This window comes from Carassius auratus, chromosome 46, assembly GCF_003368295.1.
Source record: "Carassius auratus strain Wakin chromosome 46, ASM336829v1, whole genome shotgun sequence".
Lineage (NCBI taxonomy): Eukaryota > Metazoa > Chordata > Actinopteri > Cypriniformes > Cyprinidae > Carassius > Carassius auratus.
Genome location: NC_039288.1, coordinates 17,937,192 through 17,955,194, shown reverse-complemented (window position 1 = coordinate 17,955,194; position 18,003 = coordinate 17,937,192). Strand labels below are relative to the sequence as shown.

General features: G+C 36.0%; 1 protein-coding gene across 1 annotated transcript in view; it reads right to left on the bottom strand.

Annotated features, from left to right (window-relative positions):
• The window catches only part of ntng2b (netrin g2b), a 54,780-nt gene extending 37,118 nt beyond the window's left edge, over positions 1-17,662 (bottom strand). The window contains exons 1-3 of the mRNA XM_026235293.1: positions 17,073-17,662; positions 14,779-15,478; positions 1,766-2,409 (exon numbers count right to left, since the gene is read on the bottom strand). Of these exons, the coding sequence (XP_026091078.1) occupies positions 1,766-2,409; positions 14,779-15,087 (953 nt within the window). The 5' untranslated portion in view covers positions 15,088-15,478; positions 17,073-17,662. The remainder of the gene's footprint in view (positions 1-1,765; positions 2,410-14,778; positions 15,479-17,072) is intronic.
• Between the last annotated feature and the right edge of the window lie 341 nt (positions 17,663-18,003).

Genomic DNA, 18,003 nt, shown 5'->3' with positions numbered 1-18,003 from the left:
CTCGTGTGAGGCTTTAGCTTGCATTCTTTCTAGATTCATTAATCTTCACTGTTGTCTGTCTGTGATGTGCTTTCATATCTCACGTGTCAGATGGAGAGGATGCATACAGTTTTTTGCATTGTATCCCCTGAAGCTGTGATATCGGTATAATTAAGATACTATTTTAGAAAGAGAGAAAGAGAGAAGGTTTATTTTCTATTTTGATTTATTTGAATTAGTTTTAGTAATTGTGTTGAGTTTTTCAAATTTTGTATTAGTTTTTTTTATTGTGTCTATATAATATTTATTAATTTTTATTTCAATTTTAGTTATATTAGTATACTTATGAGTCAGCACACTTCCCATTATTATTAATGGGATTAACTTATTTTTTACTTAATTCACAATTTATTTATTTATTTATTTATTTTAATGTATTGAATTTTTTATTTCGGGCTAAAACATTGATTAACACAGTAGCCATCATGCCATGGTTTGATATGTAAGACAGGGTTATTCCTAATATGCTTTTATTCACTGCAATAACGGCCCAGACCTGTGATAGACCCCAGTGTCTCATTTATACCATTACAACAGTCAATATCTGTACAAGTAATGACTGGAGCATTATTGCAGATCAGTTGTTCCCCTCCTGATAGTTTTAATAGTTATTGGTTATGATAACATGCCCTATGAAAACAAGCATCTCTATAATAATACACAACACAATCTGATTAGATGAGTTGCTCCAATTGCTTTATGGATAATAACTGATCTGACTCAGAAGAGTCGCTTAACTCACAATGATAGCACGGGGTAGATTAGTCATCATCTAATACCAAGTAAGTGAACAAACAGTAATCATTTCTGTGTGGACATTAGAGATAGTGGGTTGCATTAATATAATATAATATAATATAATATAATATAATATAATATAATATAATATAATATAATATAATATAATATAATATAATATAATATAATATAATATAATATAATAATTAGAAAAATATTAAGAATTATATATTACAAATAAAATAAATAAAACATTAAAAATAGTATTATTAATATTTATTAAATATTAAATAATGTTACACAAAAATTCTAAATATTTCTGTTTCTCTATTTATCTAGTTGTATCTATCTATCTATCTATCTATCTATCTATCTATCTATCTATCTATGATTTAATATTATTATTTTTTTAATGTGTGTTAATATATATATATATATATATATATATATATATATATATATATATATATATATATATATATATATATATATATATTTATTAATTTATATATATATATATATATATATATATATACCAAAATAAAATATAAAAAGGTGATGCATATATATATATATATATATATATATATATATATATATATATATATATATATATATATATATAAATATGCATCACCTTTTTATATTTTATTTAGTTTTTAATATATAACTTATAATATTAATTATATTTAAATGTTTTATTTTTTATATTAAATATTAATTAAAATTAAGAATTATTATTTATACCAGGTAACTCCAAATTCAGAATGTTCATAGTTATGAATCCTGAGTTTTCAAATTTAAAACCGCAAAAAACCTAGAATAACAACAAATTGTAAATTTAAAGATAAAGTATGTAATGTTTAAAAAAGACAGTCCGCAGCCCAGCCATCTAGCATTGGTCGGTCAAACAGATAGCTCCGCCCCCAAACTCACACCATTGGCTAAGTCAGTGTTGCTGTGTTTTAATATTTATGTGTGTTCTCACCTGGCCAGCACCTCCACATTAGAAATGGCGTAGAAGTATTTCATCAGGTTTTCTCTCTGGACGTATGTTCCTCCGAGAGCGGGCTTGAGAAGGCGGAGCCTGAGATTGGTGAAGGTGAAGAAATCACGTAAACCCTTCATGCTCTCCATCCGCGTGTACAGGCCTTCCATGTTCAGCAGCCTCGGGCCGGCGAAGATGGCGAAGCGGGAACGCACCTCGAACCGCACCACCTTCTCGTTCTTGGACCCGACCCATCGTGAGTACTGCTCTGTGCAGAAGACACGTGTGATGTTGTCCGCGGTCAGGTCACGTGCTCGTCTCGCTGGTATGCTGAATGCGTCCATGCAGTCGTCGGCGTAGTACTGGAAGGGCTGCCACGTGCGGCCGAAATTCAGTGACTTCTCCAGCACCATGATGGTGGGCCGGCCGTATTCGAAGGTGATCTGAATGTCATCGGTGAGTTCGAGGGTTTTGTTCCAGGACAGGCTGATGTTGGCCTGAAGAGGTTTGGGATAGCGCTGCCATGTGACCGTCTGCCAGTAGGTGATGAGACCGCTGCGCTCACGATCCTGCATCAGCTGCGGCGGGTGAGCCAGGTCAGGGTTAGATGCATCACATTCATCACTGCAGAGATATGGATTCTCCTGCAGACAAACAGAGACACCCTTGTGAAAAAGAAGCACACTTAGCATACATTTAAAAAAGTACTTATGGGAATAAATCTTGTCTTCAGACACTTAATTACAGGTTAACTTCAAACGAATGGAAATGTATTAGAGTTTTAATGATATAATAAATGCAGTTAGGTGAACTTAGTTAGGAGTGCTTTTTTGACCCAGTTAAGCAGAAATCAAGTGCATCTTTAAATGTAATTTCATAATTACTTCTTTAGTCTTTAAAATATATTTATATGGAAATAAGATACTATGATAATATTGTGACTTTTTAATCTCGCAATTTAGATTTTCACAATTTAGTCTAAATTGTGTTTCTTGGAGTTCTGAGTTTATATTCTATAATTCGATTAAAAATTTTGCAATTCAGAGGAAGAAAGGTCAGAATTGAGAAATATAAAGTCAAGTCCAAGATATAAACTCAGAATTATATATATATATATAAACAACAGCAGCCAAAACATCTGAATTGTGGGATAAAAAGTTTTTGCCTTTTACCCCTCGCCTTTTTTACCTATGGATACATGTATGCTTTTTAACATTACATTTAAAAAATGTTAATTTTATGCCATGCCTGTTAAGACTTGTGTCAAGTATTTAAATATATTTGTAATTACCCATTTTAATGGTTGCAATTTAGCATGTTTAAAATATATTATTAAATATTAAAAACATTTAAAATATCTTAACCTTAAAAGTAATATCAAATAACACACTACAGTTAAAGTTATAATCAAATAATTTTCATTGCTTTCACCTGTTAGAATGTCAACGCATCAAAATAAGTGTATTTCTTAAAATCATAAATTTATTAATTATTGTGAACAATGATTTAAAATGTAATTTAAAGTAAAACTTTTAAATTAGTATTACATTGTGCACTTAAGTGTACTAAAAACAGTCATGAAAGTGACATACATTTTTCATACATTTTATACTATCTGCAAGTACAATTTTTAATAAATGTACTTTAAATTTTTGAAGATCAGTACAAGTGCGCACTCATGTGTTTGAGACAGAAACAGTGACAGTGATTGACAAAGAAATAGAAGCAGGTAGAAATTGCGTGTGTACACAAAAGAAAGGGGAGATTGTGAGTGAGACAGATTGTAAACTCACACACACACGAACGTTTTTCATGGTAAAACTACAGTAAAGTCTAATCTTGGACTTTTATTAAAAGCAAAGACTGCAAAGAAAGCAAACTCCTGCTACACACACTTCATTAAAAATCTGGGTCAGTTCTATCAGCTCGCTTTATAAAATCACGCAGAAGACGATCATCTCACTATAGTTCACGTCATACGTCTGTGTTCAGGTATGACGGCTTTGAATCTGTCTATTCAGCACGTGTTGAGGATCTGTGATGATATATCACAATTACATTACACGACAATGAAATAAACACTTGCTCCTTTTGCTCTCCGTCTCACAGGAACCACGACATTCACAAATGCTGCTTAATAAAGACGCACACACACACACACACACACACACACACACGCCTCATAAAAGAAGCTTGTAGCGCAGTGCATCTTGGGAAACACATCAACTGATTTATGAAGCCAGGCACACAGAAGCTAAAAAATAAATTAAAGGGGAGATGAAACAAAGTTTGTGTATGTAAGAGAACAACCGAGAAAATAAAGAGGGGCAGTAAAATGATAAAACGGCTTGTGCTCCTGAAGCTCTGAATCTGGTTCTGCTCAAACTCACACTTCTCGTCTGTAACCAAGAACTACAGATGGACCGATAATCAGCTGATGTTTCTGCCTTTATTCACACTTTTTGTTATCAGCTAAAAATCTGTTCTCACCTCTGTAATATTTAGCTAATAGATAATTGGTACCATTCAAAGAACAGCACGCATGTGAGTTTCCTGAGCTGCTCGGATAATTGCTCAAATTTGAACATCCATTCATTCTCAAGTTAGAAACATGTAGCTTAATTAGACATCGTTTATTTATGTACAATCACAACATTTCTCTCAGCTATCGCAGACTGCGTTATCCTGTTTAGTTGCCAAGTGTTTCAAACAAAGCTCATGCGTTTGATCCTCGTACAGTTTGGAAATTTCCTTGGCTAGTTATTCCTCTCAATTCATACAGTGATAACTGTACATCCCAATCCTTTCAGACACATTCTGCAGTACACTAATTCTGTTCTGACTGATGGGCTCACTCTATTAGCTCTCTCCAGGACAGGGGTTTAATGTTACCCTCTTCCCCAAGATCACATTACAACTCTGTTCCTACAGGCCTATGCATTGCCACTCATTTCTGCTCAACATAATTCTATTTCCTCAAGATGCACCCCTCTCTAAATCTGTTGTTTCTTCTGTCCTCCGCTTTTCTCCTTAATGCTATTAGAGAGAAACCTCATTCTGTTCCAGCTGTCAGTTTCTTCAGTGCAGACAGACAGCATCAGACACCATCATCTGATCTGACTGCAACATCTGCACTCATGCATGCATGCATTCAAGCACACAAACTCATTCTGATCCCCAACACGCCAAAACTATAGCTGGATTAAAGAGGAGAATGTTACACAGAAACCTTCAACCTCCAAATCCACTGAAACCCAACCCCCTGACACACTTAGTAGTACGCTAGCAAGCTTACGGTGTGCATTGTGTATGTGGTGTGTGTGGGTCAGCTTTTGTTTATATTGTAGGGACCAAATGTCCCCTGAATGATAGTAAAACCTGAAATCACATGCATCTTGAAGAGCTGCCAATGGTTCCTGTGAGGAAAACGGCTTAATTAACATGCTAAATAATGAAAATGTAAAACAGGGATTGTTTTCTGTGAAGGTTAGGTTAAGAGTGGTGAATAGAAATATCATTAGCTCATATATCAGTAGTACTGTTTTTATAAAAACAATAAAAGTCAATGATAAGTTCCAACTGCAAGTGTGTGCTTGCATGTATATTTCATCTATGTGTGTGCTTTGGCGTTTGCATGCTTGTAGGGATGTATTGGCAATACTTGTGTATGTATGTGTATGCATGCATGCTTTCATATATTTGTATTGTTGTTTTTGCATGATTGTATGTGAGTGATTGTGTGCATACTTACGTGTATGTGTGTGTTTGGATGTTTGCATGCTTGTGTGCATGTATTGTTTTTGCGTGCTTGAGTGTGTCTGTACATGTGTCTGTTCAGTGTACATGCATGTGCTTGCATCTGTGTTTGTGTGTACTTGGTTGCTTGTGTGCATGTATTAGCTTGCTTGCAAATGAGGATGCTTACAAATATATTTCTCCTATATATGTCTGTTTGGGTGTTTGGATGCTTGTGTGCATATATTGGCTACATGCTTGAGTGTGTCTGTATGAATGTATTTGGTTGCATGCATGCCACATGTATATTTCCATCTGTGTGTGTGTACTTGGGTGCTTGTGTGCATGTATTAGCATGTTTGCAAATGTGCATTTTGTGCTTTTATGCATGAATGTATGTGTGCTTGCATGTATATTTCATCAATATGTGTGTATTTGGGTGTTTGCATGCTTGTGTGGATCTGTATATTGCCTGTATTGTTTTTGCATGATTGAGCATGCATGTACAGTATGTATGCATGTGTATATTTGCATCTGTGTGTGTGCTTGCATTTGTGCATGTTAACGTGCATCTGTGCATGTATGCATGTTTCTGCTGTCAAGACACTCCTAAGAGAAATAGTTTTAATATTATAACACACCATCAGTTTTTCTCACAAATTAATTTTTCAAGTGTTTGACAATGTGTGTGTCTTTTCCATGACCTTCGCCCAATAATGCAAGTGGCAAAGATGCAAAACTAGCATATCTATGCTTTCCCGACAATCCCATCCTCCTGCCCCATATAAACACACACACACACACACACATACACATACACAGCCAACTGTTCGGCAGGTGGCCCACATCACTAAGCTCCTAGAGCAATTATCCACGTTGGAATCCCGTTGCTGCGACAACAATCAGCATGGAGCTAGATCCCTGTCACAGCGTCCATATAGCAGCCTGTTAAACCAACCAACTGGGACATTACATCATCGTTAAATCTGGAACTTTACCTAGTGCCATCCGTATAACATGCAGTCAGAGTAAAACATCAGTACCGTAAAATCAGTTAATCTGTCTCTCTCTCTCTTCGTCATCTTTAAGTGTGTGTGTGTGTGTGTGTGTGTGCGTGCGTGTGAGTGAGTTATAGTGGACTTTAAGAAACTGAGAACACAATGTGAGCTCCATTCGCTTAACGAGATCATCACTAAGAATACAACACTCTGAGGAATATACTGTCTGTTCTCGCTGACTATAGTCAACATAGGCAGCTTCCTTCTAAGGCAGCATCCTGACTGAATTGGATCATAGCAGCCCCAGATGGAATCTACAGACTTCTTTAGTATTTTCTGTGCTTTTCGGAGATAAAATGTGTTAAAAACCGGGCTGACAGGACTGCAGTCTTATTAATGGCTTTTAAAGTATAATCAAATTACTAAATTAGACATAATATTTAATAAAGAAATATGCAAGGGGTGCAGGATGTGAACTTACAGTATCTCAGAAGGCAGAATTATTTTACCGCTTACTATTTAGAACAGCCTGCATGCTGGGAGCACAATTATGATTTCTTAAACTGTTGCCTAGTTAGGCAGCTCACTAGGATTTGTAAAAAAAAAAAAAAAAATTAAATGTGAAGCATGTTATTTTTTGAATGTTAAAACACTGCTTCCTGCATGGCTGAATCTTACAAATAAAATAATAATAATAAAAGATATATATATATATACAGTATATATATAATTTTTGAATATTTGTATATTGTATTTAACTTGAATAAAAAGCATATCAAGCAATAAATAAAACTAATGAAGAAGCAAACAGAGTTGCTTACGTCGGCGCTCACCTGGTGTTTCGGTACAGGTGTGTGTCATGGTGAAGTGTAAATATAGCTAAAGGAAAATCCGCTGCAACCACATTTCATGACAAAATCCACAAGATGGCAAAACCTAAAACGGCTGTTCTTTAATAAAAGTTCTGGCGCGTCGGAAAGGGCTTGCAAACACATTTGTCATTTCGAAATGAAAAACTATTGGGTCAGAGATTTGGAAACTTTGGGAACATTTTTCACGTTAGTACTCTGGTATTAAGATAAACAGTACTAGTGCAATCTCATACAACCTAACATGTAATCAATCATTTATTTGTACTTATGGATGTTATGAAATTCGGGGATGATGGACTGAACATGTGATTGAACATTTCTGCTGTTGCCGTATTTCTAATATTATCCAGCAAATACTATTTCACGCTCTGAGATCGATCCAAAAATTCGGCCATGAATGCAAAATTTGTTTATTGTGATTGTTATTAATACATTTATTAATTGCACATGGTGTTTTGTATCATTTTACACGTTTTGTATAGTTTTACTATGGTTAAGAGGATTAGACACTCTACATTGTGTTGCATCTAACTATCACTGTACAGAAAAAAATAATTTGGTGTAGAAACTATTTGTACTCAGACATTTCTTGTAAATATCACAAATAATTACACAGAAATGGTAAGACATTTTGAAGTGGAAAGACTGAAACACTACTGTATTTGTTCTTCTTAAAGTTTGTTTTATTTGCTTTTCTATTTCTTTAGTTGCTAATTTTATCAAACTGTTTAGAAAAAAGAACATGGAAATGTTTTATGGAAATATATTGCATAGAAAACATTTCCATATTTCCTGTACCAAGTATTCCAGGAAAGCATGTAGTAATGATCTCATTCCTTTATTCTAGATCTCCAGAATTCTTCAAAGTGTTTTAGTTTGTAGAATGAAGATGTGTTTGTTGGCTGAAACTTTGTTTCTGAGCACAGAGAGATCAGAGCGAGACGCGCAGAGCGACAGATTCATCCTATTAAACTATTACTCTAGCCTCTGTCCATCTCAAGCCGCTTTCACTCAGTTTCTCTTTCTGCAGTATGTTGTATATACAGTATACTGTGCACAGTAAGCTCATTTTCTGTGTGCACTACAATACCCAAATGACTACTTTGACCAAAATGCACAGTACAATACAATAGTATATGCAGTGCACTCAACTTGACCTTTAATTTCAAAGGTTTTCGTGCATTATTAATGTGAGAAAATAGTTTAAAACTGCACATGCCTTGTAAAAAAAACAGAGAAGTACAGTAAAGCATGCTTTTAAAAAGAATATGCTTAAGTGTGAACTAAATGTTTCCAGACCCTAAACTGCATGCTATTTACAATTAAATGACAATATATAATATTTGAAAATCATAATAAATTCCTGAAAAGATCAAATTCACTCCGCTCAACTTTAGTTTTGGGTGTGTAGATCAATCAGTAACGTCATATTTTCGTAAGGTTTCTGCTATATGACTATATACTATAATAAACTGATGAAGGTTTGCTGTCGAAGTGTTTGATTGTTGTTGGCTCTGTTGCAAAATGAAATTAAATTGTCAGTGATTTAGAAGATGAAGCGAGTGTGGATGCCTAACTAGAAAAGTATAATAAATGCGATAACACAAGAGTGCTTTTTTACCCTCCTAAGTAGGACTGAAATACATCTTTATTTGTAGTTTCATAATAAATTCTATTGTCTTTTGAGATTTAGTAATTTAAAATGTAATAATCAGATAACAGTTATAATCAAATAATTTGTGCTTTAGTATGTTAGTCAACACTTAAGTGTACTTCTTCAAAGCATTGCTAAAATTATTTAAAATGTACTTTTAATATGTATTTTTAGTAAAAAATTATTTGACATTATTACAAAATATATTTTTAAAGGTGTACTTAAGCGTGTTTAACAACCATGAAAGTGTTCTCCCTTAAAGTGCGCTTAAGTGGCTTATGATTAATATTATATTATCTGCAAGTACAGTTTTTATCAAACATTATTTTATGATTTGAAGTCCGCTACATATGCACATTCAATGCAATTAAGCACACTTTTTCACAAATCCATGTGAAGCATACGACAGTGTGAAATGGGATATTTCCTAACGGTTAACTTGCTGTTATTTAAAAGTAAGCAGTATACAGTATGTTCAGTAAAATAATGTTAGTATTCTATTCTAGCATCTTCATATCTTCTGTCATATCTCTTCTCCCTTCTTCCTGTTTCCTCCTCCTCATTCTTCTTCACTTCCCGCTTCTCTCTCTCTCTTGTTTCTATTTATAGCACTGGCTCATTTGTGCCTCTAAATCAGAGATCACTGTTGTGTAGCACAAGGGTTTCTTTACTTTCATACACACACACACACACACGTTCACGCACTGACACGTCTAACTATTTCATGTATGCTTGCTGTGGTTGTGCGCTGTCAGAGAAGTGTGTGCATGAACAGCACGTTTATTGGTGTGTGTGTGTGTGTGTGTGTGTGTTTGTTCTCTTTTTCCTGCTGTGATTCCCCCATCATTAGGGATCTCTTGTCTTTCTCTCTCTCTCTCTCTCTCGCGCGCTTTTCTTCCCAGATAACATGAGCCAACTAAGAATCAACCACTTGAAAACAAACCAAGCAAAAAGGTCCAAAAGTAAACTTTTGTAAAAATCTGCCAGTAGTGGGTGAACTGAGAGAAATATTACCTGCATTGAACCAATTTGGATTATTTTTATTACAACATTTTTTACTTACACTCTTTTCACGATTTTCAAAAAAAAATGGGGGGGGGGCTTTCAATGATCATTCCTTGCAAGAACTTTTTTTATTTTCATCGTGTAAAGAACATTTAAAAAATTTGAAGAACTTTTTGTTCACTATAAAGGAAACTTTTGTGCAATGAAAGATTTCAAGGATGCTTGCTGAAAATGTGACATGAGTTTGTTTCTTCATCAAAACAGATTTGGAGAAATGTAGCATTGCATCAGTGTCTCAGCAATGGCTGCTCTGCAGTGAATGGGTGCCGTCAGAATGAGAGTCAAAACAGCTGATAAAAACATCACAATAATCCTCACCACTCCAGTCCATCAGTTAATGTCTTGAGAAGTGAAATGTTGCATGTTTAAAATGAATCCATCATTAAAATTGTTTTAATTGATTGTGAAAATCATTAAAAACTTTAAACAATTTCTTCCAACTAAAATAAAAAGAAAGTCCTCTTTCCATACTATTTGTTTTTCTGAGATACTGAATTTGGGATTTTCTTAGTTGTCAGTTATAATCATAAATTAAAATAAATAAACATTTGAAATATATCAGCCTGTGTGTAATGAATGAATATAATATACAAGTTTCACTTTTTGAATGGAATTATAGAAATACATTTTTGATGATATTCTAATTATATGACCAGCACCTGTGTGTGTATATATATATATTATACACAGGTGAATTTAATACTGTCTGTGGTAAAAGTGTTTTGAGTCGTTTGTTTGATTTATAGCATTATGTTGTAGTTTAAGTTATAAGCCATCTGAGAAGTAACTCTACAAAGGCCATTTTTACTCACATATGCAGCTCAGTGAGTGTTAATTTTGGAGCCTGGGCAGAAACATGCACAAACTGGGACATGCACGCACACACACACACACACACACACACACACAGACACACACGCAAACACATGTAACCACAGCAGTTGACCCAAAACACACAGTAACACACATAGACTAGAAAAAGAGCAGCTGCTGTGAAATGCAAGAGATGATTAAATTCCACATGAAAGAACTCATTTGCAACTAATTTTGCCTACGTAATTTCCAAGTGAAACAGGATCTGATGTGTAAAGAGGAAAAATGTAAGGCTGGACTTTTATTCATTGGGAACTTTTTTTTATATTGCAGATTGGTTATAAAAAATAGTAGAAGTAAATCATTCACACTTATTACAGTATTTACATTAATTTTTTGTGGAACAAACAGTTGTTTAGTTGACGATTTTACACTCTCTTTTCATAGCTTTGTTTTGTTTTATTTTTGTTAGATTGTTATTTTTGTGTTTTTATAGTTTTGTGGGTGTGTGGGCCAGGTTTCTGAACACTCAGTAAGTTCCGTTAATGGTAAATTGTGGACAGTCATGTGTTGATACGTAGCTTTATCTGGCTTAAGTTGTGTGAAAGTTTAAAACTATATATTTTTGTATTTTTAGTTTTAATAGAAGCTCTATTTGGACTGGCGAGGACGTTCTGAGCACCGAAACCTACTGTATGTTTTCATAGCGCAAGCTGTATTTCAAAGATGCTGTCATTTTTGAACTCTCTAAGTAATATTGACCTATTGACCAGTACTCTGTTTCCTCCGTCATCTGTGTTTGTCATTTACCTTGGAAGGAGAGATACTAGGGAGGATCCCGTCTATTGTAAAGTGCTGACTGTGCCAGGCTGCCCGACCTCATCATGTCGAGAATGTAAAAGGGAAATGTTCGGGTGTGCTGTGGATGTCTGCTTGCAGGACCATTAAAGGCCCCATCAATATTAAAGAGCTCGGGACGACCTGAGGAACATTCCAGAGGGCAGTCCATTAGCGGCCGACTCCGGCACAACAATTTAAGGTCTGTGTGTGTGTGTGTGTGTGTGTGTGTACTGTATAAGTGTGTGTTAGCTTTTCCAGTCCTGTTTCAAATAAGAATCTGTATTTTAGCGTAGCTTTGCATGCCACAATATTCAAACAAAGCCAAATGTGGGGTTTAAAAAAAAATAAAAAAAAATAAAAAAAAATATATATATATGTATGTGTTTTGCAGAATGTTCACAATGTTCTTTTTCATGCATTGAAAATAAATAGTGATTAATAAAGAAATAAAGACTAAAAAGCACCATAAAAGTAGTTATACATATAATTTGAGCAAAATATTCTAAGTCATGTAGGGCATTTAGGTGAGAAAACTATGGCAAATTGTGATTTTTGGGTGAAATGGTCCCCTAGATGCAATTTATTTGAATATTATGGCATGCAAAGTTACTGTAAAAACGCTTAAAATAGAACTGGAAAAGCTAATAGATACACACATTTACACAAACAAAATTTAAAGTCAGAGTTCACCCAAAAATCACATTTACGCACCCTTATACTGTTCTAAACTCACATTACTTGGAATATGATATATCATTTACTTTCACTGCATGGAAAATAATAGTGTGATAATTATATTGTGGAATTCAAAGTTACTCTGAAAAGATACTCTGATTCTTTCTTAAACCAGAAAAGCTAACACATGCATTTATGCAAACACGATTTAAAGGGATAGTTCACCCAAAAATGATTTTGAAGAATGTTTTTGGGTGAACTACCCCTTTAAGTTTTGAGAGTTAGTGCGAGTAAGAGAAAACATTAAACAGATCATAAACTGTCAAGTGTGTGAGAGCTGTGTCCATTTCTGTCTCTCACACGAGACCAATAACTGTACTGTGTATGTGTCTTTCCTGCAGAGTCTCATCATCAGCTTCATTGTGAAAAGGCACAATCATTGTGAACAAAGTGTGTCTGTTTGTGCACGACACTGCATTGTCTGGATAATTTAATCAGGGTTTCATTACCTCTTTTCCCCTGACACTAGTATTTATTCATGCTCTTGTTCTCTTTAGCCTGCACAACCTTTTGCTTCTTTTTTCATCACTTTTGTTTTAAGCATCGCTGTTACTGTTGCTCTTTCTTGAGTTTAAGTGCTAAGCTAAAGCATCAGGAAAAGAAAAAAAGGCACAGCCTTACATTGAAGGATCTATATCAATAAATAACGATTATTTTAGTATCATTAAGACTGTTTTAAATTATTATTTTTTCCCCATTAAATTAATTTGATAAATAAATAATTTAAAAAAACACATAAATGAATAAATGTAATTAAGAAAATGTAACTTGTAAATCTTTTATATTTTCAATTCTTATTTTTATCATGTTTATATATCTGTTGATTTACTGCTTTATTATTTCTTTCTATCGGGTTAAACAAAAAACGAAATAAAATTATAACAGTTATAATTTATTATATTTCAAGCAACTATTTTTTTAATGGTATAAATTAACTATAATAACCATTTGTTGTTGTTTTCTTCAACTGTAAGTCATTTGGACAGAAGCGTCTCACAAATGAATAAATGTAAATACAGACAGAAAGAACCAACCTAGCAACCACCCAGAACACCACAGCAACTGCATAGCAACACATTAGCAACCATCCACAACATCCCAGAGCTGCGGTCTCATTTGCAGCTGTGCAACTTTTGCACGAGCAAACACCAATCAAATTGTATTGTACTTTCAGAACTCATCGACTGATGGAATATCTTTTGATTCTGTTTGTTGTCCGTCCCGATATCACTTTATAAAACCTATAGTGCACCTCCTTGCCCTTGAGAATAACCTGCTGACCCTGCTATAAGCGAAGTGAAATTCGACATCGTCCCGGTCCTCTGTTCCTGTGAGCCTGACTGTGCCAACAAACCCACGTGGGTAAACAACACCTCGGCCTTCTGCTCTGCACGCCTGCTGACCTCAGCTGCATTTTTCCTGCTGCGGTCGGTGACCTGCACGACACATCCTCCTCAAATTAACGCTGCTTCAAGATCTCCACCCCCATGATGGGTGCAGTTTGGCACCGTTCTGCAGGCCCTGCTTAGTTTGCATTGGCCAATGGCTGGTGGTCAAAAACTAATCAAGGAATAGTCTGGAAACATCTGCCTCAGGTCCATCCCATCCAGGTGCTAACTGACACTTTGTAAATTCTATAAAGTTAAAGTTTATTTTATAAAACAAAGATTTAAGAATAACCTGAAGATGCAAACTCAATGCATCAGTTAATCAGATGAACGAGTCTTAATCTAAAAGAAATAGTTCACTAGGCGAAGCATCATTAAGGAGAAAAGACTCGTATTTTAGTCAGAAGCAATGGTTTAAAGTTAAAAATGTTTCTTGTTTCATACAAACACATAGCTTTTGGCTTCTCCAGATGTTAACTGATGGACTTGAGTGGTATGGATTACTTGTGGATTATTGTAATGTTTTTATCAGCTGTTTGGACTCTCATTCTGACGGCACCCATTCACTGCAGAGCATCCATTGCTGAGCAAGTGATGCAATGCTACATTTCTCCAAATCTCTTCCCATGAACAAACAAACACATCAATATCCTGTCTGGCCTGCGGGTGAGTAAACAGTCAGCTAATTTTCATTTCAGTCAGGACCACTTCGTCAAAGTATATTTAAGACAATTATATAGCATACAGTTAGTGCTGGCGGAACAATTTTCTTTTATGCAGCAGTTGTGCTGCCTTACATTTTCTCTGAACATTTGAAACAGACATCTTTTTTTAACACTATAAATGTCTTTACTGTCACTTTCAGTCAACTTCCTTGATCAATAAAAACAGCAATCTCTTAAAGAGGACTCACCAGGGTGCAGAATCTCTCCGGCGGGTTCCCGCAGGTGATGCCCGGCGGCTCAACGAGGATGCGCATGTACTCCTTCACGGCCTGGGCTTTGGGTTGGCACGCATAATGCTCCCACACGGCGCCTTCGTCCGTGCTCACGAGAGACTTGCACAGGTCATACTGGCCTCTTGCTCTTGCCAGCACATGCACCAGCAGGTAGAGGAGTCCCGCGTGAGCACGCATGGCAGGCATGCGAATAAGAGGATTTCCAAGAGTCCGGAGAAACGGGAAAGGGACCACCGTAGGTTCAGAGGTGGGACGTGTTAACATGGAACAGCCGCGCCTGTGGTCAGGTTAAAACATCCCATAACTTCGCCACGATCATGCTTTGGTTTACTCCAAAAGGAAAAAGTCAGATGTATAGAAAAATGTGCATAAACGTGTTTTATTGTTATATGTTTGAGGGGAGTTTTTGCAAAGCAAGTTTATTGTTTTGTGCATTGACTTCTGTCTGTCTTCTGTGAGTTGGGGCACTGTCCTGATATGTTGGATTAAAAGTGCTGATGCTTTTACTTGGACCTACATCCATAGCAGCTCCTGGACTGCGTCACCGCAGAGCATATTTATGTCCTGAAGGTCACGTAGAGTGGGTTTCCCCTTTTCCAAGCTCAGAATTATCCACCTGGTCGCATCCTTCACTCAGCAGCTGCTGTCCATGGTCCTGAAAGCAAACACCGCACATTTTAGTGTTTAACTTCACTCCTCTTTTGTACACAAGCACTTGATGTCAGCCTGTTTTTTTCTAGCGCTGCTTTCAGCTGATGGTCTAATTTGCCAAACCCCCACTAAACAGACGTTGGATGTCATCCCGTGAACCACCACCAGTCTGGACAGATGGCTGATATCACATACAACACGAGTCTGGAGTGAAGAACATGCATGGTACATGCACACACACACACACACACGTCACAGACAGATACTGTATTATATAAGGCAGGACTTTGTTGAAGAGTAGCGAAAGGAATATGATATATATATATATATATATATATATATATATATATATATATATATATATATATATATATATATATATATATATATATATCTCATACAGATATTGCACACTTTTATCTTATGCTAAATGTTACATGGTATAGTTTCCTGAACGTATCACCTTTCATTTCTATTGGGAAATGGGAGGAGTGAGGGATGGTCTCACATGTGCAGATACACACATGGTGATGACATCAATTTCTAATGTTGCAAAGGCAATGCATGCCTGTAAGAATCAGAGACCATGTGGTAGGATCTAAACTGCTTTTCATGTGATTGAGTCAACCTGATTACAATTTTCAGATCAAGAGGAAAATATATTTGCATGTAATTTTACTGTAAACAGAATATACTTGTAAATAAAATTGCTTACACTTTTATGGTAATATAAAAGCTTAACTTTAGGTTTAACTGAAAAAAGTTGTCTTTTAAGAACATTTAATGTTGAGTAGTTGTTTTTTAGATGTATTCTGTGCATTGGCTTTGAGATGCCAGTTGTTGCGAACTTTAATTAATTTAACAGTAGGTTGGTATGTATATGATTTAATAGCATGCATTTTTAACTTTATTATTCAATCTTACCGTAATGATTGTGATATCGTCAGCGTGGCAAATACCACTACCAGTTTTAACCTCAAATTTAACAAACACATAGTAGGCTAGTCTACATAAAATCAAAATCTCATGCAAGATGCGTTTAATCCCTCATTAACCACAACCCGATCATTTCTCTGGTAATTTAGTATAGAAAAGTAATAAAAACAGTTGTAGCCTAGTACATTGTCGTTTTGCCTCAGGTAAAAAACGTACAAGTTCCACTCGCAGACAGAACAGGATACTCCTCCATACTGTAGCTACTGTAATAAAACTCAAAGCAAGCATCGATATTCCTCATGCAGACCCTGCAGGCAATGCAACAACCGTAATCTAACACAAAACGTGACTAAAGTTGATCACTCTGGTAGTTTAGCATCATAAAAAGGTTTGCAATCGGTCTTCCCTCTGCAGAGCGGACCGGGGTGTGTCGCGCGCGCGTCCCGACACTAAAGAAGGGAGAAGGTGCTCCGAGGAAACACATTCCGCGCTGCAGCTCGCGTTTAACGGCAAGAGGGCTGGTTTTACGTGCAAACTCGAGCAGAAACAACTTTTTGGCGTTCCAAACATAAATCAAAAGTGAGCCGCTGTGACAGGCTCGTCCCCGAAACGAGAGCTGCGTGCTTTCATCCGGGTCGCTGAAGTAGTTGAGATGGACTCACCGCGCGCTCGACTTGCGTCCGTGTGGAAACGGCATCGCCTCCTGCAGCGAGGATGCGGCTCTTCTTAGTTTTTTTTTGTTTTGTTTTTTTAATGCATGCTCCGTCGGTTTTTCAGGGGAGGACGATGCCCTATTTCTGCAGGAGATGCTGAATTACCGGAGGAGGGTGCGTGTGTACCAGTGAAGTATCCGAAAGTGAGAGTATGGACTTGTGGTGCGCGCGCTGTCTACTTTACTGGATCAGATTTGCCCTGTGTGTTCAAGGGCAGAAAGCTTCATGGCAAATCTCCCTCCCCTCTCTCTCCCTCTCCCTTCCTCTCTCTCTAATCCATTTAAGCATCACTCTCAATCACTATCTGCGGGTTTGAGTCAGGCTGGCCCGGCTGTTCCGCGGTCTTCTTCTTGAAAGGGCTGAAACTGAACCGTCCCACTCTTGAGGCACCAGGGAATCCGCGTTTTTACGCACTTGCAGACCTCCCTGCCCGAGGAAACCTCTGACGGTTCGCCTTTTTTCTCTTTTATTGAATGGATTCTCTCAGTTTACTCGGACTTTCATTCAGAAATGCTGATAGAGCAACTCTCAGGGCAATATTTGCTGTCAGTGCTCTAGGTTGGTCTAGGTTACAGCAATAACTTAAAAATAAAAACTCCAAAGAAACATAAGATCCATTTTATAACCAAATGGTTCTTGATGTCAAATGTGTTGCCATTTTCAGTAAGGTTCCCTAAAAATAAATACATGCTTTATATATATATATATATATATATATATATATATATATATATATATATATATATATATATATATAAAAGCATGTATTTATTTTTATACAGTTTTTCAAGAAAAATTAAACATTTGGGGAGTTTTAAATGATAAACTTTATGTATTATGTTGCATAGAAAAAAACTGACATATTGGATTTGTTTGTTCG